Raw genomic sequence first — 23,130 nt, 5'->3', positions numbered from 1 at the left:
TTTTTTTTTTTCTGTAAATATACAAAGAGTTGAAAAGTTACTGGCTTTTGGGAATTGTATTTCCTGGACGCTAGTCACTACCCACCTCCTGGCTCTGCTGCTGAGATCAGGAACTGTCACTGCCAAGAAGAAGAAGAAGAAGAAGAAGAAGAAGTATCTGGTGCCCCTACTTAGAATTCAACATGTTTTCCATCAAAAACAATATTTTACTTAATGGTTAGTTTTGTTAAGATAAGTTTACTTCTGCACATTTCAATATATTATCAGTTGAATGGATCTTTGTGAGCTAGCCTCAGAATCTAACCTAAGCTAAGCACGGTTAATTTATTTGTTCTGGGCAACGTACAATCCAGTTGCAGCTGTACTTTCAGAATGCAGCTTGTTGATCTGTCAAAGAGTGCTGCTGCTTAATTTGAAGCAAAAATTTGTAGTTATTAGGGTCATGAATTTTTCCAAGGCGTGTCATGGAGGAAACACTTTGTCACTTTAGAGAATACTGCATGTTAGGGTACACCTGGGTGGCCCGGTCACTAGAGTGTGCAACTCTTGATCTTGCGATTGTGAGTTCTTGCCCCATGTTGGGTGCAGAGGTTGCTTAAAAATAAGGTCTTTAAAAAGAATACCACATGCTACAGAATTGGTATATTAGGGATTACTTTTAGGAATATTTTGTGTTCTTAGTTTAAATATTTGTTGATTGCCTTTGAGAGAAGAATTATATATTAACACTTTTTTAGTTGCCTTTTCTGGCCAGTCTTTATCAGATTAAGAGGTGGGAAATTTGTGCGTATGTTTTAATGAAGAGGATTAGTGATTTAGTAAGAATTATTTAATATATGTTGAACAATTAAAAAAAAAAAACAGGTATAGAAGAATTGAGAGAAACATAAGTTCCATGCAGAAATTACTGGCCCTTTTTAATTTTCTCCTGGTTTAGGCAAGTGAGAAAATCAACATTGAATCCTAATGCAAAGGAGTTCAACCCTCGTTCCTTTTCTCAGGTAACTTTGTTTCTGTCTTTGAAGTAACCTAATCTCTAAAACAATAAATTTGTTAGTAGTTGTAGTATTTTCCTTATACCTGCCATTGAAATTCAGTTACAGGATGCTGAAATAACCTGTAGTTTTATGTTCCTTTTTCTAATATGGTTATTTATGAATATTTCTGAGCCATCGAAAAGATTCTTACTTTGTTTTATCACCAGTTAGATGTAATCTGGGGCAAATATTTGAATCTTTCTCACTGGGTGGCTAGCTAGGCTCTCAGGTTTATAGATAAACTATTCTACTGAATTTGTAAAAAGATATTTATGTCTTTATTTTTAAAAACACTTTCCAGGGGCACCTGGGTGGCTCAGTTGATTAAGCATCTTACTCTTGCTTGGGTCATGATCTCACAGTTTGTGAGTTTAAGCCTCATGTCAGGCTCTGCACTGACATCATAGAGCCTGCTTGGGATTCTCTCTCCTTCTTTCTCTGCCCCACCCCAATCACTCTCTCATTCACTTGCTCTCTCCCTCAAAAATTAAGTGAACCTTAGGGGTGCCTAGATGGCTCCATCAGTTAAGCGTCTGACTTTGGCTTAGGTCATGATCTCACAGCTCCTAAGTTTGAGCCCCACATCGGGCTCTGTGCTGACAGCTCAGAGCCTGGAGCCTGCTTCGGATTCTGTGTCTCCTTTGTCTCTGCTCCTCCCCCACTCACGCTATGTCTCTCTCAAAAATAAATAAACATTAAAAAGTATGTATTTTAAATTAACTTTAAAAAATGTTAAAAAAACCACTTTCTCCAGTTTCTTAAAGATCACCTATTTTTAGCTGCTTAAAAAGCTATCATTTTTAATAGTAATATTGATAAGCTGGCAAATTATTATAAATGAATTGGCAAATTTTATTTTCTACATAACTATATTTTCTTTTATTTTAAATACGTGGAACTTTATTTTCTAAAACTTTATTTTTTTTTATGTCTTTATTTTATTTTGAGAGACAGAGACAGAGAGCAAGCGGGTGAGGGGCAGAGAGAGAGGGAGACACAGAAGCTGAAGCAAGCTTCAGGCTCTGAGTTCTGTCAGCACAGAGCCTGATGTGGGGTCGAACCCACAGACTGAGAGATCATGACCTGAGCCGAAGTCGGATGCTTAACCGACTAAGCCACCCAGGTGCCCCGGAACTTTATTTTCTAAAGTTATTTTCATTAAAAGGGACTAATTAAAAGCGAGTAGAACTTAGATCAGTTTTCAGATTGCAATAATAGTTAGGTTTTCATCTGAAAATAGTTGATTTTTATTTTTGTAGCCAAAGCCTTCTACCACCCCAACTTCACCTCGTCCTCAAGCACAGCCTAGCCCATCTATGGTGGGCCATCAGCAGCCAGCTCCAGTTTATACTCAGCCTGTTTGTTTTGCACCAAATATGATGTATCCAGTCCCAGTGAGCCCAGGCGTGCAAGTAAGTCGTAGAATTTAATGTTCACTTATCCTCCCTGGTTACTTGTATTTTACACCAAGCACTCTCTAGGTATGGGGTGACTTGGGGCAGTGATGGCAGAACAAAAATACTTGAAAAGAGGAGGCATGTGATGACGTGTTATGTTATTAGCATAAAATCTGAGAATGTTTTCTGGTGAGAAAGAAAGATGGTTTAGATTTATTGTAGTTTGGGATTTGTCATTTTAGGTGTGAGTGTGATTTTATTTTTTAATGACTCCTGGGGAATCAGAAGAACTCAGAGCTATCTCTCTAGCAGTATACCACTAAGAGAAAATAGTGAAATACATTCTTATTATCATAAGAGCCTAATCTTCATTTTTTTTTAAATTCTCTCAAGCCTTTATACCCTATACCTATGACGCCCATGCCAGTGAATCAAGCCAAGACATATAGAGCAGGTAAAGGTGAGAATAATCCTGCCTGTGTTTGCTTGTGGTGTGCATGCTGCATGAATTAAGTAATTGATAATGAATAAATGTTTGTGCTTCAGCTTTGACTTTTGATGAGCCTGTGTGTTGACTTATGATACCCAACGTTGCATAACGTGTTCAGATATATTTTTTTAATGTTTATTTTTGAGAGGACACATGCAGGGGAGGGGCGGGGGGGGGCCAGAGGATCCAAAGCGGGCTCTTTGCTGACAGCAGAGAGCCTTTTGCAGGGCTTGAACTCACAAACTGCAAGATCATGATCTGAGCCGAAGTCAGATGCTTAATGGACTAAGCCACCCTGGCACCCTGAGATGCATTTTTATGAATAAAACTAGGAGAGGAGAAATGCTCATCAGTTGTGATTGTTCAAAATCTTCTTTAAAAAGAATAATTAAATTCTGAAGTTTTCAATGTTAAATTTGAAAAGAGTGTTTGTTAAATTAATCTACCAAGTTGTTGACCTTTTTATTTTATACTAACTTAGAGTTACCCACTTCCCCCACCCATCTAGAACTTCTTTTTGAGCAGAGGACAGCTCACTTCAGAAACAGTCAAAGTCTTCCTACTAAAGGGATGTTTCCTCCTCTTAAGATGGCATATGCTACCTTATGGCTCTGGTGTGGGAGAGGCTCTTTGTCTTCAGAAGGCAGGGTCATTTCTAGTAAGGGAGAATAGGCACATGGCAAAGAACAGCAGCTGTAAACATGTGCTGTGCTAAGAAGATGGAAAGTGACTGGATAATTGCATTGTCCATAATTCACATTTGGTGTAAGTATCAAGATTTTGCCATATTTATGTGAGGGGCGCTTTGTTTTGTTGCTGAAGAATTAAAAGTAAATCCCAAACATAATGCCATTTTATTCTTACATACTTAGTGTGTATGTTTCTGAATTATGGACGTTTTTTTCTTAGATGGCCAGAGTGCTGTTATCACACTTTATGAAATAAATAGTGATTCCTTTTTATTTAGTAATTACCATAATCTGATTATCCTGATTGGATCAAAATACATTTTCAGGGGTGCTGGATGGCTCAGTTGGTTAAGTGTCCAACTTCAGCTCAGGTCACGATGTCATGGTTTAGAAGTCAAGCCCCGAATCAGTCTCTCCCACCAAAACAAATAAACATTTTTTAAATATATATATATATTTTTTATAGTTGGTCTGTTTTGGATATGGATCAAAATATGATCTATACATTATTACATGTCTTTGTTGTTCCCTTGCTCCTTGTTGCTGTTACTGCTTTGTGGCAGGAACTAGTTGTTAGATAGGAATGTCCGTATTCTAGATTTGTCTCTCTACTCCTTGTGATGCCATTGATAACTTCAGTTCAGGTTAACTTTTTTGTGGGAGAGAGGTAAGAATATTTAATAGAGGATTATGAGTGCTTTATATTGGATCATTCAGGAGGTGCACAATATCTGGTCTTATTCTGNCGAAAGTCGGACGCTTAACCGACTAAGCCACCCAGGCGCCCTCTGTTACTTTCTCATTAATTCGTTAGGGCTCTAGTTCTCACATTTTACTGTGTATCACAATGAGTTGGAGAATTTGTTAAAAACACAGATGGCTTGGGGCGCCTGGGTGGCTTAGTTGGTTAAGCGTCCGACTTTTCGCTTAGGTCATGATCTCGCAGTTCGTGGGTTCGAGCCCCGCGTCGGGCTCTGTGCTGACTGCCAGCTCAGAGCCTGGAGCCTGTTTCAGCCTGTGACTCCCTCTCTCTCTGACCCTCCCCTGCTCACGCTGTCTCTCTCTCTCTCCTAAAAATAAATAAAACATTAAAAAAAAACAAAAACACAGATGGCTTGGCCCCAGCCCCAGAATTTCCAATTGAATGTGTTTGAGGCATAGTCTGAGAATTTAACTTTCTAGTGCAGTTTATAAAACGAGTTCTGTAAGTGATGCTGATGGTCTGCGATCATACTTTGAAAATCATTGCAGTTCGGAGTTTGAAAACAATTATTTCTAAATAATTTCCATATAGAATTTAATAATTTCTGTTTATTAGCTATAATCATCCTGTAAGGGACTGTTCTTTTCAACTAGAGCTACATTTGGTGATCCTGAAATATTTTGTACAGGAAAGTTAGGATAAATTCTTAAATTCAAGTGCTTAAAATTGGCCAAAGTGCCAATTTTTAGTGAAGAGTTAGTGCCCTTGACACTTTTCAGTAGTGTCTGGTAATATTGCTTTGTTTGGTTCTGAAGGATGTGACCTTTTCTTCTTTTCTTCTTATTTTTAAAATATTAATGCATGGATTTTCATATACTTTTATACATTCATTGAGTTTCAGTCAGATATTCTTTTTGCTACTTGTATGGTCCCATCTTTGATCCATGGCATCCCTTCATGTTGGCTCTTGTGCCCTTAGTTTTTTTAATGTGTTTTTTTTTTTTAACTTATTTTTAAGAAAGTAATTTCAAGTGGGGGAGGGGCAGAGATAGAGCGGGGACAGAGGATCCGAAGTGGGCTCTGCGATGACAGCAGAGAGCCCAATGCAGGGCTCAGACTCAGAATCCGTGAGTTCATGACCTGACCCGAAGTTGGACATTCAACTGGCTGAGCCACCCAGGCTCCCCTCCTGTGTCCTTTTAGTACTCTCATTTGTCTTGATAGCTTCCTTAGTTTCTGCCGTAAATAAGATATCTCAGACTAATCTTTTTCTAAACCCAGACTTGGATTTCTATTCTTTCAAGGAACTCTGGTTCTTTTTGCTGTGAAATAGTATTTATAAACCACTCTCTGGTCAATGGATGTGCTGTTGAGTTACTGCTTCCTGGCCTTTTCAGTGGACAGAACTAAGGAATTTATACTAATATTCAAGTTAACATGTAAGATTTTCAGTGACTTTTTTGCTTGCATCTCTTAATTTTCCATTGAAACCTTGTAAAATGAACTGTATTATCTCTCTTTTAACAAATTATCGCAGGGCTTAGCTGCCAAAAACAATAAAAGTAAATTATTTCAGGAGGGTCAGAAATTCAGGAATGGTTTAACTGGGTGGTTCTGCCTCAGAGTCTCTTAAGAAGTTGCAGCCAAGATGTTGGTTAGAACTGTAGAATATGAATATGAAGGGTTAAACGGGGCTGGACTATCTGCTTCCAGATTCAGAGTTGTTGACAGGGTAGTGCTGGTCATAACGTGGCAACTGGCTTCTCACAGAATGACTATCCAGAGAGAAATTGATCTAAGTGGAAGCTGCAGTGTGTTTTACAGCCTAACCTTGGAAGTGACATAACTTGTGCAATATGCTGTAGGTCACACAAAGCCGACCTAGAACAGTAGGAGAGACTACATGGGGGTGTGACTACCAGGAGGCAGGGTCACAGGGGCCCATCTTGGAGGTGGGCTTATTCATTTTAGTATAATGTGTATAAAATAGTCTTTAAATATTGTTGTCTAATTGTTATACTACAGAATAAAATACAATATTTCTTTAGAGTATGAATTTTCCATACAGAGTATCTGTATCATTAAGAATTCTGTGTCAGTTTTTTGAGTGAGAAGTTGTTGGTGTCCTTTCTACTTCCAAAATACTGTCTTCCAGAGTTAGTAAGTCATGTCAGTAGTTTGATACATAGGTAGACTAATCTGATTGGATTTGTTTTCATTTGTTAGGGATAGCATTTTTATTATTTTTATTTTTTATATGCAAAAATTTGTAAAATTTCAAAGTGGAAATTACATAAACAGGCATTCAGAGAAGTCTTGCTTCCAACCCAGTCTCTTCCATTTGTACTTTCTCTAATCACCTCAGTTCTAGTAGGTGCATCATTGTTTTTTTTTATCATCAGCAGATGGTCATTTAAAATTATTTTCAATTTATCCTTACAATGTTTATTTTTGTGAACATTCATTTTTATATACATACAATATATTATTAAAATAGCTTGCTTTAGTTATAATTCATGTGCCATAAAATCCATCCCATTGAAGTATACAGTTTAGTGATTTTCAGTGTATCAGAGTTGTCCAGTCATTGCTACGTTTTTGGGGCACCTGGCTGGCTCATTTGGTAGAGTGTTGACTCTTGATCTTGGAGTTGTGAGTTTGAGCCTTACATTGGACATAGAGATTACTTTTAAAAAGGAAAAAAAAAGGCCATTTTCATCACGACAATAAGAAATTCTGTACCTTTTAGCAGTTAACCCTGCCCCTCCCCATGGATATACGGTCTCCTACCCTAGGCATAATATGCTTACTTTTTCTATAGATTTGCCTATTTGGAGATTTCATATGAGGGAAATCCTGCTGTACATACGCTGTTGCAACTTGCTTATTTTAGTGTAATATTTTCAAAGTTCATCCATGTTGGAGCATTTATTTATTCATTTCATTTTATGGATGAATACTATTCCATTGTGTGGATATACCACATTTTATTTATCTGTTCATCAGTTGATTCCTCTTTGGATTGTTGCCACCTTTTGACTCTTACGAATAATGCTGCTATGAACATTCGTGTACCAGTTTTTGTGTGGACTTAAGTTTTTGTTTCTCATGGAGTGCTATTACTTTGTTGGAGTGTATGCACCATTTTATATTTCTGTCCGTATTGTACAAGGATCCCAGTTTCTCCACATTCTTGCCAATACTTGCTATTGTCTTTTTGGTTATATCTATCTCAGTGGTTATAAAGTATCTCATCATGGTTTTAATTTGTATTTCCCTAATGACTGACGGTGTTGAACATCTTTCTCTGTGCTTATCAGCTTTTTGCATATTGCTCTAAAGAGATGTCTATGCAGATATTTGACCTAATTTTTAATTCGGTTATTTGTCTTTAAATTATTGAATTGTAGGAGTTCTTTTATATTCTGTATACAAATCCTTTATCAGATAAAGTATTTACAAATACTTTCATTTGATGGGATGTTTTTTTAATTACTTCATGGTGTCCTTTGTGGCAAAAAAGTTTTATTTATTTTTTAATGTTTGTTTATTTTTGAGAGAGAGAGGGAGACACAGAATCCGAAGCAGGCTCCAGGCTCTGAGCTGTGAGCACAGAGCCCGATGCGGGGCTCCAACTCATGAACAGTGAGATCATGACCTGAGTCAAAGTTGGATGCTTAACTGATGAGCCACATAGGTGCCCCCTCATTTTATTTATTTATTTATTTATTTATTTATTTATTTAAGTTTATTTTTGAGAGAGGGAGAGACAGACAGACAGACAGAGTGCAGCAGGGGAGGCATAGAGAGTGAGAGAGACACAGAATTTGAAACAGGCTCCAGGCTCCAAGTTGTCAGCACAGAGCCCGACATGGGAATCAAACTCCTGGACCACGAGATCATGACCTGAGCCGAAGTCAAATGCCTAACTGATTTAAGCCACCCAGACACCCCCCTATTTTTTATTTTTAAATGTATATTTATTGTTGAGAGAGAATGAGAGAATATGAGTAGGGGAGAGGCAGAGAGAGGTGGGGACAGAGGATCCGAAACTGGCTCTGTGCTGACAGCAGTGAACCCGATGCAAGGCTCAAACTCACCAACTGTGAGATCCTGACCTGAGCTGAAGTTGGACTCTCTACCGATTGAGACTGAGCCACCTGGGCACCTCTGGTGTTTTCTTTTTTTTTAAGTTTATTTTATTTTGAGAGAGAAACAAAGATAGCATGCATGTGTGCACATGCGAGCAGAAAAGGGCAGAGACGAGATAGAGAATCCCATCAAAGAAGCACCCTTTAAGCACAGAAGTTTTTAATTTTGATGCAAGTTCATTTATTTGTGTTCTTATTGTTGTGGCTTATGCCTTTGGTGTCATCTGAAAAACCATTGCCTGACACAAAGTCACAAAGATTTACTCTGACTTGCAAGAGTTTTATAGTTTGGCTGCAACATTTATTAGATTGGTAATCCATTCTGAGTTGATTTTTTTTAAGTTTTATTTGTTTAAGTGATCGCTAACCCCAACATAGGGCTCGAACTCGTGATCCTAAGATCGAGTCACATGCTTTTCCTACTCAGCCAACCAAGTGCCCCATTCTGACTTACTTTTTGTGCATGGTATGAAGATAAGGATCCAACTTTATTCTTTTGCATGTGGTTTTCCACTTAGCCCAGCACCATTTGTTGAAAAGACTATGTCCTCATTAAATTGTCATGGTGGGGCACTTGGGTGGCTCAGTTGGTTAAGCATCCAACTCGATTTCAGCTCAGGTCTGATCTCATGGTTCGTGAGTTTGAGCCCCACGTTGGGCTCCGTGCTCGCAGCACAGAGCCTGCTTGGGATTCTTTCTGCCCATCTCCCACTCATGCATGCGCATGCTTGCATTCTCTCTCTATAATAAACTTTAAAAAATAAAAAATAAAAATAAATTGTTATGGCATCTTTGGGTTGCATTTTTCTTTCATCGTATACAAAGGAAAGCTTACTGTATGTACTTTGCTGCACTTAATAGGGTTTTTTGTTTTAAGATCTTCTATTTCATAGAAATTACTGTATATTTGTGTATCAAGGTTTTCTGCATTTTTTTTATTGGGTGGTTATCCTATTGAATTAGTATGGATAGTACAGGTCCTTTCTCTGATACATGTATTTCAGACCTTTTTTTGTAGTCGGTGGCCTGTTTATTTTCTTAAATATCTTTGAAAGAGCAGAAGTTTTAAATTTTGCAGACCATTATTTCAGTTTTTCTTGTATGCTTATGCTTTGGTTTCCTGAATTTGCATACTCCAGAGTTGTAGAGATTTTCTCTGTGTTTTTTCCTAAGTCTTCTAATTTTCTCCTGAGATTTCCCTTTGAATTATTTGGTTCATAGTTTTTAATATTTTCCCCATTCATGTAATAAAGGAAATTATATGTGTTTTAAGAATGTATATAGATTCCCTTTTCTTTTTATTCAAAAAATTTTTTAATGTTTATTTTAGAGACGGCACATAAGCAGGGGAGGGGCAGAGAAAGGGAGAGACAGAATCTGAAGCAGGCTCCAGGCTCTGAGCCTGATGTGGGGCTCGAACTCATGAACCATGAGATCATGACCTGAGCCAAGGTCAAACACTTAACCGACTGAGCCACCCAGAGGAGTCCTTGTCTTTTAACATTTAAATTTCTTATCTATTGGAAATCACCTTGTATACAGTATACAATGAATCTAGTTAATCTTGTTAAGTGGCTATCTAAATTTTTAAAATTAGTTGTTTTCTGTAATTTGCACTATAAAATGTATTCCTTTTAAGTGTACATTTTGATGGATTTTAACAAATGTATTTACTCTTACTCTTGTTATTGCCTCATCAACCAAGGTGTAATGATTGTGCGTTGTGTCTGCTCTTTATCAAACTCTACTCACCTACCCCTGGCTTCAGGCAACCATTGACCTGCTTTCTCTTACTGTAGATTAGATTTGATTTTTCCAGAATTTTTTATAAATGGAATTATATAGCATATAGTTTTTTGTGTCTGGCTTAAACAGCATAGTATTTGAAAATATTTCATGTTGTCATCTGTATCAGTTCTTTTTTATTGGTGAGTAGCATTCCATTTTGAAGATTAAACTATAATTAGTTGTTATAGGTTTGATAAGTACTTTGGTTTTTTCCAGTTTTGGGCTATTGTGAATAAATATGCTGTATGTAAGAGCATTTGTGTACAGGTATTTGCCACTTCACTAAACACATTTGCTTTCATTGCTTTTGGTTAAACACCTAGAATGGGGATTTTTGAGTTGTATGGTAAATGCAATTTTAAATTAATAAACTGACAAATTGTTTTCCAAAGTGATTGCATCATTTTACATTCCAACTGATAGGCTGTGTATGTGAGTTATAAGTATTCTACATCCTTGCTAACACTTGGTATGATCTCTTTTTAATTCTGGCCAGTCTAATGTGTGTGTTGTTACGTCTCATTGTGGTTGTAGTGTGCATTTCCCTAATGATACTGATCATGGGCATTTTTTTCATATGTTAATTGGCTGTTTTTGCAAAGTGTTCAAATTTTTATCCCTTTGTTTACATTGGGTTTCTTTTCCTACTAATAATTGTAACAGTTATTTTTATATATTTTGGATGTAAGTCTTTTATCAGAAGTAGATATTATAAATATTTTCTTCCAGTCTGTGGCTTGCTTTTAGTCAGGTTTTTGAGGAGCTGATGTTAAATTTGATGAAGTCCCATTTAAGTTCTTCTCCTATCACTCACACTTTTTTGTGTCATTACTGAGAACTCTTTGCCTGCCCTAGATTATGAATATTTTTATGTTTTCTTCTACAAGTTTGATATGTTTTATCTTTTACAAATTTAGATGTATATATATATATATATGATCAATCTGAAATTAATTTTTGTGTAGGGCATGAGGTTAATGTTGAAGTCATTGTTTTCTCATATGTGTATACGCATACATTCAGTTTTCTGAATACCAGCCTCTGTTTTACATATTATGTCTGCATCTTCACAGAATTCAGTTGACCGTATGTATGTGGTCTGTTGCTGAACTGATTTTTATTGTACTGATCCATGTGTTTATCATCTTGCTAGTACTCACTTTCTTGATTACTGTTACTTTATAATAAATTTTAAAATCAATTCATGTGAACTTGTTTTAGCTATTCTAGGTTCTTTGCATTATCAAATAAATTTTAGAACCAGTTTCGGATTATGCATTATATCTGAAGATCAGTTTGTAGGGGAATTGTTCAGAAAATGGTATATCTCTCCATTTATTTAATTTATCAGTGTTTTGTAGTCTTTTTCATTGTATAAGTTTGCATGTATTAAATTTATCACTTAGTATTTCGTATTTTTATGCTATTTTTTCAAAAAGTGTTTAAACATTTTTTAACATTGTTTACCAGGTATATAGAGATACACTTGATTTCTTAATATTGGCCTTGTGTCTTGCCAGTTTATTAACCCCTCTAGTAGCTTTTTTTAGACTTAGACTTTTCTGTGTACATCATCATAATTTAATCACTGTTACCTTTTTCTTGCTTTATTGCGCTGGCTGTCTTCTAATACATTACTGACTAGAAGTGATGTGATCCTTACCATGCTCCTATTCTTAGGATAAACCATTATCTTACACTGTTACGTACAGGCATATTTCTTTTATTACAGTCCACAGATACTGCCTTTTTAAAATTTATTTATTTATTTTTAACAAAGCGAAGTTTTGTGACATCTCTGTGTCAGGCAGGTTTGTTGGCTCCATTTTTTCCCACAGACTTTACTCAGCATATGTCTCTGTCATATTTTGGTAATTCTCATTATTTTAAATGTTTCTATTATTTGTGTTATATATATATATACACATATATATATACATACACACACACATATAATCTGTGATCAGTGATTACAAACTCAGAAAGCTGAGATGATGGTTAGCATTTGTTAGTAATAAAGTATTTTTAATGTATGTATGTTGTGTTTATAGACAATGGTATTGTGTACTTATGGCCTACAGTATAGTGTAAACATAATTTATAGAACAGTGGGAAATGAGAAAATTCACTTGACTCGCTTTGTTGTGATACTTTATTGAAGTGGTCTGGAACCAAACCTAGATATCCCTGAGGTATGCCTGTGTACAGTTAGGTGTGGCTTCAGTTCCTAATTTGCTGGCCGTTTGTCTATTAAACTTACCAAATTTAATAGCCGAAAGTTGTTTATAATTTTTCTGTATTTGTTTTAAATGTCTGAAGTATCTATAATGATGCTCTGTATTTTGTTTCTGGTACTAATAATTTGTTCTTCCCCTTTTTTTCTTGATCAGTCTTGCTAGAGACTTATTAGTTTTTTCAGAGAACCGCTTCTAGTTTCATTGCTTTTCCTATATTTTCTATTTTGTTGACTTTTGCTTTTTATCATTTAATTTCTTTTGCTTTCTTTGGATTTAATTTGCTATTTTTCTAGTTTCTTAGGGTGGTCGCTTCAGTTTTTGATTTTCAAACTTTCTTTTCTAATAGAAATATTTAAAGCCACAAATTTCTAATCATTGCTTTAGCTGCATCCCCAAAACTTACTATATTGTATTTTCATTTTTACTCAATTCAGAATATTTTCTGTCTTATAATTTCCTTTTTGACCACTGGGTTATTTGGCATTGTGATGAAATTTCCAAATATTTGAATATTTCCAGATATATTTCTATTTTTGAATTTTAAATTCCATTATGGCCAGAGATCAGATTGGTATGAAATGCTATTTACCATATGTTGAGTGTCGATGTACAGTAGAATCTATTTCTGGATTTATTTTGTTTCTCTTCTATTAGTGTGCCTGTCTTCTATAGGACTACTTTTTCATCCATCCACTCCCAGCATCGGTTTTTGGTTTTCAGGTTTTCTTCCTTGTTTATTTTTGGACTTGGTATATATATCTTGATTACTTAAAAAAAATCAGTTTTACGGGTGTTATATGTAAACCAACTTGACAATAAACTATTTAAGAAAAAAGATCAGTTTAAAGAAAACCTATTTATTGAAAATTAAACAAAAATTTATATATATATAGGCAGAATAGAACAGTTCTATAAAAGGACTTCTGAAAATCATAGACTCATGGACAATTTTGTTTCACCTATAACATCCCTTCCCTTTTAGATTATTTTGAAGCATGTCTCAGATATGTCATTTTATCTGTAAATAATTTTATTTTTCTGGAAATAATTAGGGCTCTTAAAACAACAAAACACCTCTAATACCATTATCACCCCTAAATAGAATTAACAGTAGTTCTTTCCCTAATATCCTCAAATTTCTCTAGGTATCTTTAAAATATATATATATTTTTTAACAGTTAATTTGTTTCAGTTAAGATCAAAATGAGGTTTACAAGTTACATTTGTTTATCATCTTTAAGTCATTTTTTAAAAGTTATTTCATGTTGTGGTTAACTTTCTGTTACAAACATTTTTTGGAAGACATTGTCTCAAACCAGTGATGGCCATTATATCCTCGCTCTATTACATCTATCCTTCACTGGATTATTTTGAAGTAATGCCAGACATCATATCATTTCATCTGTCAATATTTTCAGTGTATATATTTAAGAGTTGTGGATTCTCTTTTAAAATCATAGCTAACACTGTCATTATTCACTCCTTTAAAAATTAGCAGTTATTTTTTTGCTATCCAGAGTATGAATTTCCATTACTATCTTTAATTTTTCTTTTTCTTTTTCTTTTTCTTTTTCTTTTTTTTCTTTTTTTTTTTTTTGAGAGAGCAAGCGGGAGAGGGGCAAAGAAAGAGGGAGACAGGATCCCAAGCAGGCTCTGTGCTATTAGTGCAGAGCCCAGTGGCAGGCTTGAACTCCCGAACTGTGAGATCATGACCTGAGCCGAACTCAGCAGTCAGACACTTAACCAACTTAGCCATCCAGGTGTCATTTAATATTAAGGTAGATTAAATGTAAGGAAAATATATACACCATAGACCCAGGTGTATATCTATGTAAATACATATGCATATGTGCAAATGAGTAGGATAGTTGTTGCTATTAGTGCAGAAAATGCTATGCAGATGGTGGAGGGGAGGATTTTGTTTTGTATTATTGAATTTTTTATGTTTCACGATTGTAAGGGCGCCTGGGTGGCTCAGATCATGATATCACGGCTCCTGAGCTCAAGCCTTGCATTGGCCTCTGTGCTTGCAGCTCAGAGCATGGAGCCTGCTTCAGATTCTCTGTCTCCTCTCTGCTGCCCCCGTCACGGTCTCTCTCTTTCTCAAAATAAACATTAAAAAAATTTTTTAGAAGATTGTATTCAAGCATTTTCTGTATGCATAACTAGAATTTTTATCTCAAAAAGGACTGTACGCTGGACTGACTTTTTGATTTTAATATGGGAGTCATCAAATATCAAAAGAAATAGTAAAAAGATTAAGTTCAGTTAGTGAGCTTATTAATTAGACAACCTTTCATTTGATAAAAATGTTAACAGGAATTTGGGGTTGGTTGGTTTTCTTTACTAAAAGGAATTGTTTTTTCTTTCTAATGTTTTATTTATTTTTGAGAGGTAGAACATAAGCAAGGGAGGGGAAGAGAGAGAGGGAGACCGAGAATCATAGGATCCATAGTGGACTCTGGGCTCACAGCAGCGAACCCATGTGGAGTTCAAATTCACAGATCCTGAGATCATGACCTGAGCCAAAATTGGACATTCAGCTGACAGCCACCCAGATGCCCCAGTAATTCTCAGGGGCCTAGGTGGCTCAGCTGATTAAGTGTCTGACTCTTGATTTGGGCTCAGGTCATGATCTCGCGATTTGTGAGATTGGATCCCTGCATCAGGCTCTGCACTATCAGTGGGTAGCCTGCTTGGGATTCTTTCTTGCTCTCTGCTCCTCTACTCAAATGTGAGCATGTGCTCCCTCTGTCTTTCAAAATAAAAAAATAAACTTAAAAAATATGTGGAAGGGAGTCTGAGTGGCTCAGTCAGTTGAGCATCCAGCTTTGGCTCACTCGAGCATCTGACTTTGGCTCACTCACGACATGATCTTGCAGTTCATGAATTTGAGCCCTGCATAAGGCTTGAGGCTGTCAGCATGGAACCTAGTTTGGATTATCTGTCCCCACCCCCTCTACTCCTTTCCTGCTTGTGCACCCTCTCTCTCAAAAATAAATAAAACAGGGGCGCCTGGGTGGCTCAGTTGGTTAAGCGTCTGACGTCGGCTCAGGTCATGATCTCTCAGTTTGTGGGTTCGAGCCCCACGTCGGGCTCTGTCTGTGCTGCTGTGCTTTGGATTCTGTATCTCCCTCTCTCTGACCCTCCCCTGCTCACGCTCTCTCTCTCTCTCTCCCTCTCTCTCTCTCAGAAATAAATAAAAAATTAAAAAAAAAATTTTAAACATTTTTTTAAATTTATAAAAAAATATGTGGACTCTCAAGATCAAATTCAGAAAAATGTTACTCTATTTTTCCCATTTTCAGGTTGGCTTTTCTGAATAGATAAAACAGTATATAACTAGCTCCCCTAAATTTGTAGTAAGAAAATTCAAATATTTAAAATAAAAGGCAAATTTTGTCTCTAAACTAGTAGTTACTTGTGTAATTCTGGTGATTTTATGAACATGCCGAGTTATACCTTCTTTGTGCCTCATACCTTGTTGTGAGCAGTGGTTCATGATTCCTTCCCTCAAGAGGCTTTGTTAACATCACTCCATAAACCCATCACAGTCAGCAATCAGTGTTCTAATTGACATGCAAGGAAAAGGTACATAGAACATCCGGCTAGCTCTTTTGGGCAAACTGGGAAAGATATTACCAAAGGAAATGACACTTGAGCTGAATTCCTTCTTGTTTTGTTTTGTTTTTTAAGTAATTTCTACACCCAGTGTGGGACCCGAATTCACACCCTAAGACTAAGAATTGCATCCCCTACTGACTAAATCACCCAGGTGCCCCATGGCTGAATTCTTACCTAGAATTTTAACAGGAGGAGGACCATAGGCAGAAATCTGGGTGGAATAATAAAAGACAAAAAAGCATTTTTAAAAAAGAGCTATTTAGAAATCTGCTACGTGATAGCACATGATAATTGTGTTTTGAGCAAGAGCAAGAAATTGTGTTAGAATTCAGTAGTGGGAAATTAACATGGAGTTAAGATTAGTATTGGATCTATTTTGGCTTTTGTGTACTGTTGTTTTTCTTTGCATACGTCTAATGCCCTTCTGTAGCAAGTGGCATAATTTGGCATATCAGACAGGTTATCTGAGTAATAGTATGAATGAAACATTTTATAGTGCTGTAGGAGTCTGTTGCAGGGACTTGATCAAATCTGGGGGTCATCATAAGAGGGTCTCTGAGGAAGTTGCTTTCAGGCTGACGCCTGAAGGGATGAGTCAGAGTTGTCCAAGCTGAGCATTAAGAATCAGTGTTCACAGCTGAGGACTAATAGCATGTGTGGTAGGAAAATAGCCCAGAGTGGCTGACGCGGTGGAGGGAATGGTATAGCATGGCATTGGAAAAGCAGGCATGTCCAATCACGCACAGCCTCGTGGACTGTGTTCGATTCTGGTGATGCTCTTTTCTAATACTAAGTCCTCTTTTCTATAGTACCAAATATGCCCCAACAGCGGCAAGACCAGCATCATCAGAGCACCATGATGCACCCAGCCTCAGCAGCAGGCCCACCGATTGTAGCCACCCCACCAGCGTATTCCACACAATACGTTGCCTACAGTCCTCAGCAGTTTCCAAATCAGCCTCTTGTTCAGCATGTGCCACATTATCAGTCTCAGGTAAGGCTGATACGACCCAGCTCTTACTTTTTATTCTATTTAAATAACTTCTAACTTTTAATATGGTAAAAGGCTTTTCCTTTATAGTTGTGCTGTGTGTTACGGTGAAGTAGATAGCTAAGGATTTGGGGGGCCTTTTTAATATAAGATTGTAGATCAATATTAAGTATTTCAAAGGAAATTGCCAAAACAGTTTTAGGATTTTCAGACTTGTTTCTGGAACCATGGAGTTAAGACATCGAACTAAAATTTACTTGACTCTGTTTGATATTTTAATGTTTCCTCTTTATTTTTTGTTTGAACACAGCATCCTCATGTCTATAGTCCTGTAATACAGGGTAATGCTAGAATGATGGCACCACCAGCACACGCCCAGCCTGGTTTAGTGTCTTCTTCAGCAACTCAGTACGGGGCTCATGAGCAGACGCATGCGATGTATGGTAGGAAGCCTTTTGTTTGTCTCTTTCCGTGTGTGTGACTACTCTTCATTTGTTTTAAAGCTCTGAAAAGATACTTTAAGAGTAACTTGGCCTTTTATGCCATTGAGGGTCAGGAATCTAAAGAAAAGATGAACCCATATCGATTCCTGAAATTCTTCTGTCTTCAGATGTCTCTCCTTACTTTAACTGAAATGTAATGATTTGTGTAACAGAAGCACCTTTTGTGGAGAAAGGCATCTTCCTCCTCTTCCTCCTTAGCATTACCACCATGTGGCATGGCCTGCCTAAGGCACACAAGAAAGTTTTATCATAATGAGTGCACTCTCCAGCAAGAAAACATTCTGCTTCTCTTCTTCCTCTGGCAGTTCTTAGCATTACATATTTTTATTGCTCTTTGTTAAAATGTTAGTATGTTTTTGCCTCATGCTATATTTCAGGTGGTCAGAATAGTCTAATATTGGATCTGCGTTAAACCTGAGTCACATTTTAAATTTAGTCATCATAAGCAACAGTAAAATGAAAAAAACTATCCCATATAAAATAATTAAACAATATATATAAGAATAGTAAGCAGAAACCTCCATCTGAATTTTGTGGCTGGAGAGCTTTGTGCAGGTCAACTTAGCAGGTGTCTAAAGTACTAAATATGGTTTTCAATGTTGAGAAATTAAAATAAGATTTCCAGTTGTATTTTGTAATATAGAATCAGTAAGTTGACCCATATTATTGTCCTCAAAACCACGTTTAATTAGTGCTGCTTTCATTAAGATGTAAATTTTGCTGTGTGAACTTTTCTGAGCACTCCTGTGTGATCAGTTAGGTTTTCCCATTGGCTTTTCAGTTTTTAGAGTATGAGGAGAGAAATTCAAGTTCATTCATACAGATGAAAAGCGTGCCACTATTAGAATGAAATAATAATTACATGTGGTTACGTGACCATTTCAGTTCTTAAGCCTTTTAAAACTTTTTTAATGACTAAGGGTACAGATTTTTTTCCTTTTAACTTTAGGTGACACTTGGTAACATTTTAGGTTCACAGGACTAGGTAGAACTCGGGCGGCAGTCATCCTTCTGGTCACCTGTATATAACCTCCTCGTGCTTACTTCCTGGAGGCATGCTTCTGTTGCACACGGTCACAGTGATAGGACATTTACATGATCACAGGCATTGTTTTTATAAAATAACTTAAATCTGATCTTAATTTTCCACATTATCACTTAAAACTTTCTATTGTGGATTAATCTCTTTAAATTAAAATGATGTATTTGCTACATTTTGGGAAACTTTCTTACAAGAAACTCAGTCATAATTTAATTGAAAAGTATATCAACAGATTGATTTGGCTTATGATTTTGGTTATGATTGCTTGTCATTGGCTTGATGACTTTTAGGCAATTTGTGTAATTTCAACAGTTTTAGGGTTTGCTAAAGGCTTAGGTGTAAAGTTCATTGTGATTTTTTATATATTTCTGATAAATACATTATGATTTAACAAGTGAAAAAAACATTTCTCTTCTCCCATTTTCTGACATATTCCCCTTTGAGTAAGATTTAAAACTTTTGAACTAAAATTTCCATTGCTTTTAGGGAATAGCTATCTGTGTACCCTTGCTTTTCAGACATTGCAGTAATACTGTGATGTTGAGAAGAATCTTTCTCCTCAGTGTGTTCAGTCACTGCCAGCATCTGGTTTTGTCTTTGGATGGTTGTTCATTGGTTTGAAATAGCCCGTATAGTAAATACTGTGTTTGAGACAGTAATAGTTTTAGAGCTACCTTCCCAAAGCACTTCTGTTTGAAAAGTAGACCCTGAAGTCAATTGAAATGCGGGTAAATAAGAAATACTGCAAACAAAACCCTTGACCTAATGTCCATTAAAATCCGGAATGAACCAGTCATTAAGACCAGTTTTTTTTTTTTTAATGCCGGGTGGAAGTTGTTCAGCCAGATCTGAACTACTCTCCTGCAGTTTACATGGGTTGTATTTAATTGATATCTGTTGATGAGGGGACAGGTTGGGGTGAAGCTATGGTCTTAATATGATTGTTGCTCATTATTCAAGGTTCTCCTTTGGATACTTCTTACTCTAAAAAAGAACACTAGGAAATGTAGCATAAACCATAATTTAATCTACTAAAGCAAATTCATTACTTCTTCAGTAATTTGTTTCAGTTATTTTAGATCTTCCAAATCTTAATTATGCCAGATACAGACACATAGATATGTTTTTAAAGTATATTATTTTAAACTTAAGATATATCTGATGCATAGAAGTGCTCATTTTACTCTTATACCCCTTGAGCAGTTTCTGTTTCATATTCCCAAAGGAACCAAATATTTTGAATATGAATTATGTCTGTTGTTAAGCTACATTCTATCTAAATATTTTCAAAATTTTATGCCAACAAAAGAATATGCACCCAGGTGTTGGCAACAGTTCTGTGTTGCCTTTTTGTCATTTATTTATGGCCATAACAAAAGGCTTTGAGAATAGACAGGACACTAATGATTACGAAATGAAAGACTGATTATTGTCTTTAAATGGTTGGTGTATTTAACATGCTGACAGATTACTGAACAGTTAAATTATTAGGAGATATCATACATTGTAAGTAGTTGTTGACCATGTTCTCTTTTTAGCTATTTTAGAAAGGACTTTGACCACAAACTTCATCTCTTTGACCTTAATCTAACTTTCATCATTGCCCCACCTCTCCTAAGAAGTTTTTTTTAGGAGTAACAAGTTACTTTTTGTTTTCTTAACATCTTGTCTTGTAATTCACCTAATTTTCTTTTAGGGCAGTGGTATTTTCCCTTACAGATATAGTAGTAATGAAACTTTCTCTACCAACTAGAGCCGTCAAGAAGAATTATATCCAGAATCCTTTTTGAGTTTGTATTTGGTGGTTTAATGCAGATAAATTAGAAAATACAGTAGACCAAAAAGATTTAAAATGCACCTATTCTCCTTCCATCTGACAGTTACCTGTTAACATTTTGGTGCACATCCTTCCAAGTGTACTTATACTCCCTCCCATTTATGTAGACATTTTAGTAAGAGATGATATTATACTCATGTTTAATATTAACTATTATTTTAAGTTTTGGGACTCACTTCCAGATGCCTGGTAAATATCTTACAGAATAATGATGTTTTTATTAATAATGATTTACAAATCTGTTTGAGTCTTTTGAATTAAACTTGGTAAATACTCTTATTATTTTGTTACATTATATTAAGGTATTCAGTGGACTGCCATGTTGGTCTTTTGATTAGATAATGATTTTATTCCTTTCATTTAAACAAGTCAGCATGTGGAACTCAACATATCAATACAGAAGAAAAACTGTCTCTTGCTTCAGCCCTGTCTTGTTTAATTTTGTATCAGTGTTTAAAGTGCTTGTCATCTCTTGTAAAATAAGAAAAATGATTTATGCATGAATACAAAAAGAAATTTATAAATATGTCAACATTTCCAGAAAATTTAGGAAAATGCACACCTCAAAAGGCTAATTTACCTTTCTATTTCCCAAATTCAGCATGTCCCAAATTACCATACAACAAGGAGACAAGCCCTTCTTTCTACTTTGCCAGTGAGTTGGGTTTTTTATACTAATTTTAATTGAACAGTAAAACACTTTTTAAAGAATACATGTTAAGGGAGTAGACTTGTTGAGCAATATTTTCCTTGTGCCAGACAAAATCATTGAAAATATGTATATTTGTAAATAATTCAGTGTTTTAAAGAAAGGAAATATAACCCAGCTTAAGAAAGCTGGAGTTAATTAAAAAATTGAGTTGCTTCAGAAATTAATTTTTGCATACCAAGCAAACATGTGACTGTTTTGGAAATGCCTAATATTTTCCTTGTTCAGAAAATATTTTCTCCAGAAATGCCTTTGTTTTTTTTTTTTTTAAGCCAAGCCACAAGCTTAGTATAAAAAGCTTAAAATATTAGGCTTTTTCAGTATCCCGGTTAGAAGAAATGTATCCTTATAAGGATTTTTAATTGAATAGGTTTGCAGATCTCGGAAGAAACATTTCTGTCTTTTCAGTCTTTGCATGACTGAAGGTTTAAAATATTCAGGTGGTAGATACCCAGGATGTTTTGAGCTTCTCTAGGAAAGCGTGATCTAGCTGCTTGATTATGTTTGGCAGCATTAGCCCTTCTCACTACCAGTGAAAAGGTAAATAAACGATGGCTCCTAAATGGAGAAAGTCTGGGCAGGGCTATGTTTTGGAAATGAATGTGTAGGGTGCATCTTATTTATTTCATAGGGCGGTTTTTAAATAAGGCTAGTCATGGACTTTTGGTATTTGGATAGGAAAGGTACTAATTTGCAGAAGTCCTTCAGAAATGTATGCCACAAAAAAGTCACTTTATGCTCAATACTATATTCTAAAGGAGTATTAAGGATTAAAATTTTAGATACTAAACTTTGGATCACTTGAGAAAGACTTAACGTCTGAATCTACCAAATGCCAGGTTTTAAAAAGTGTTGAGAAAATATTTTGACTTAAATTTTCATTAACTACGCCATGACTTGGTATCCAAAAATAATTGTGTCTATGTTATTCATTTGGTGCTAGGAATGGTTAACAAATTTAATCCTTTAATAGATGCTCTTTAAAAAGAAGTCTTGCTGTATATCTGTACCATTAAAGGGAAATTTTATATGTGATATGGTATGTAAAAGACAGTGTCAGTAATTTATTATGTACTCAGTTTGAGGTCTCAAATGTAGTTATCCTCACCATCTTACTGTCTCTGTTAATAATTTTGGAGTTAGTTTCCTGGTAAGTAGCTAAAAGTTTCTTAATCATCACACCTAAGTATTAACCGCCTTAGTACAACTTCCCCTAAAAGGAAATATTAGTTCTTAAACTAACAGTGGGGCTGCTATTTGTAATTTAATTTGCTGCTTTGTACCACCCCCTCCCCACAAGCCATTTTGTCATGGTTTGGTCTAGTTGCCTTTTACACCTTTTTAAGAGTTCAGCTTTCCTTCACTTCCTTTTTTCTGAATTTAACATCAAATTTTAAAGTTGGAAGATACTTGTCATTTTTAGTTTTGCAGTGCTGGTGATCTTTCATGACTTGTGCATCCAAGGTCAAAATGACCAAAAAACCTAGTTACAAATCAAAGACACAGCGTTATGGACTGAATTGGCTTCAGTAAGATCATGACTTAGAAAACAATTTTTAGAACATGGTGAGTGTTAACAAGGATTTGACAAGTCACATATTTAGAGTTTTAAACATTGTATCAAGGAACACAATGAGTGGGGAACTTCTGGACCAGGTCTGACCCAAAAAAGGTAATTTCTTTGATTAGCCTGAATTAATCCAGATTTCATGAAGACAACTCAATTTTTATAAATAAAAGTTTGATGAATAGCTAAATCAGAATTTTGAAGAAAATTTATTTTTAACTTTTGGACTCCTCAGCTAAATTAACAATCATGGATAATAAAAGCAGTTAAATGAATACACTTAGCTCAGTAAAGCCCAGCATTTATTGTTCTTCATTCTCCACTTCTTCCTTCCCTGATTCCAGTAGATTTTTTTCCCACAGTTT

The 23,130-nt window shown here is 35.8% G+C and overlaps 1 protein-coding gene across 6 annotated transcripts in view; it reads left to right on the top strand.

Moving 5' to 3' along the window:
* Positions 1–23,130, top strand: part of ATXN2 (ataxin 2) — an 84,956-nt gene that overhangs the window by 53,920 nt on the left and 7,906 nt on the right. For 3 of the 6 annotated variants that reach the window (XM_077748092.1, XM_077748091.1, XM_077748093.1), the window contains 6 exons: positions 938–1,001; positions 2,297–2,449; positions 2,828–2,894; positions 16,926–17,110; positions 17,418–17,550; positions 21,091–21,144. In XM_077748092.1, coding sequence (XP_077604218.1) covers positions 938–1,001; positions 2,297–2,449; positions 2,828–2,894; positions 16,926–17,110; positions 17,418–17,550; positions 21,091–21,144 — 656 coding nt within the window. The remainder of the gene's footprint in view (positions 1–937; positions 1,002–2,296; positions 2,450–2,827; positions 2,895–16,925; positions 17,111–17,417; positions 17,551–21,090; positions 21,145–23,130) is intronic. The other 3 variants (XM_077748088.1, XM_077748090.1, XM_077748089.1) reach the window with 3 other exon arrangements.

Source organism: Crocuta crocuta, unplaced genomic scaffold (assembly GCF_008692635.1).
Source record: "Crocuta crocuta isolate KB4526 unplaced genomic scaffold, BGI_CrCroc_1.0 scaffold29, whole genome shotgun sequence".
Lineage (NCBI taxonomy): Eukaryota > Metazoa > Chordata > Mammalia > Carnivora > Hyaenidae > Crocuta > Crocuta crocuta.
Note: the sequence above shows the minus strand (reverse complement) of the source record. Positions and strands in the feature narration are given on the sequence as shown.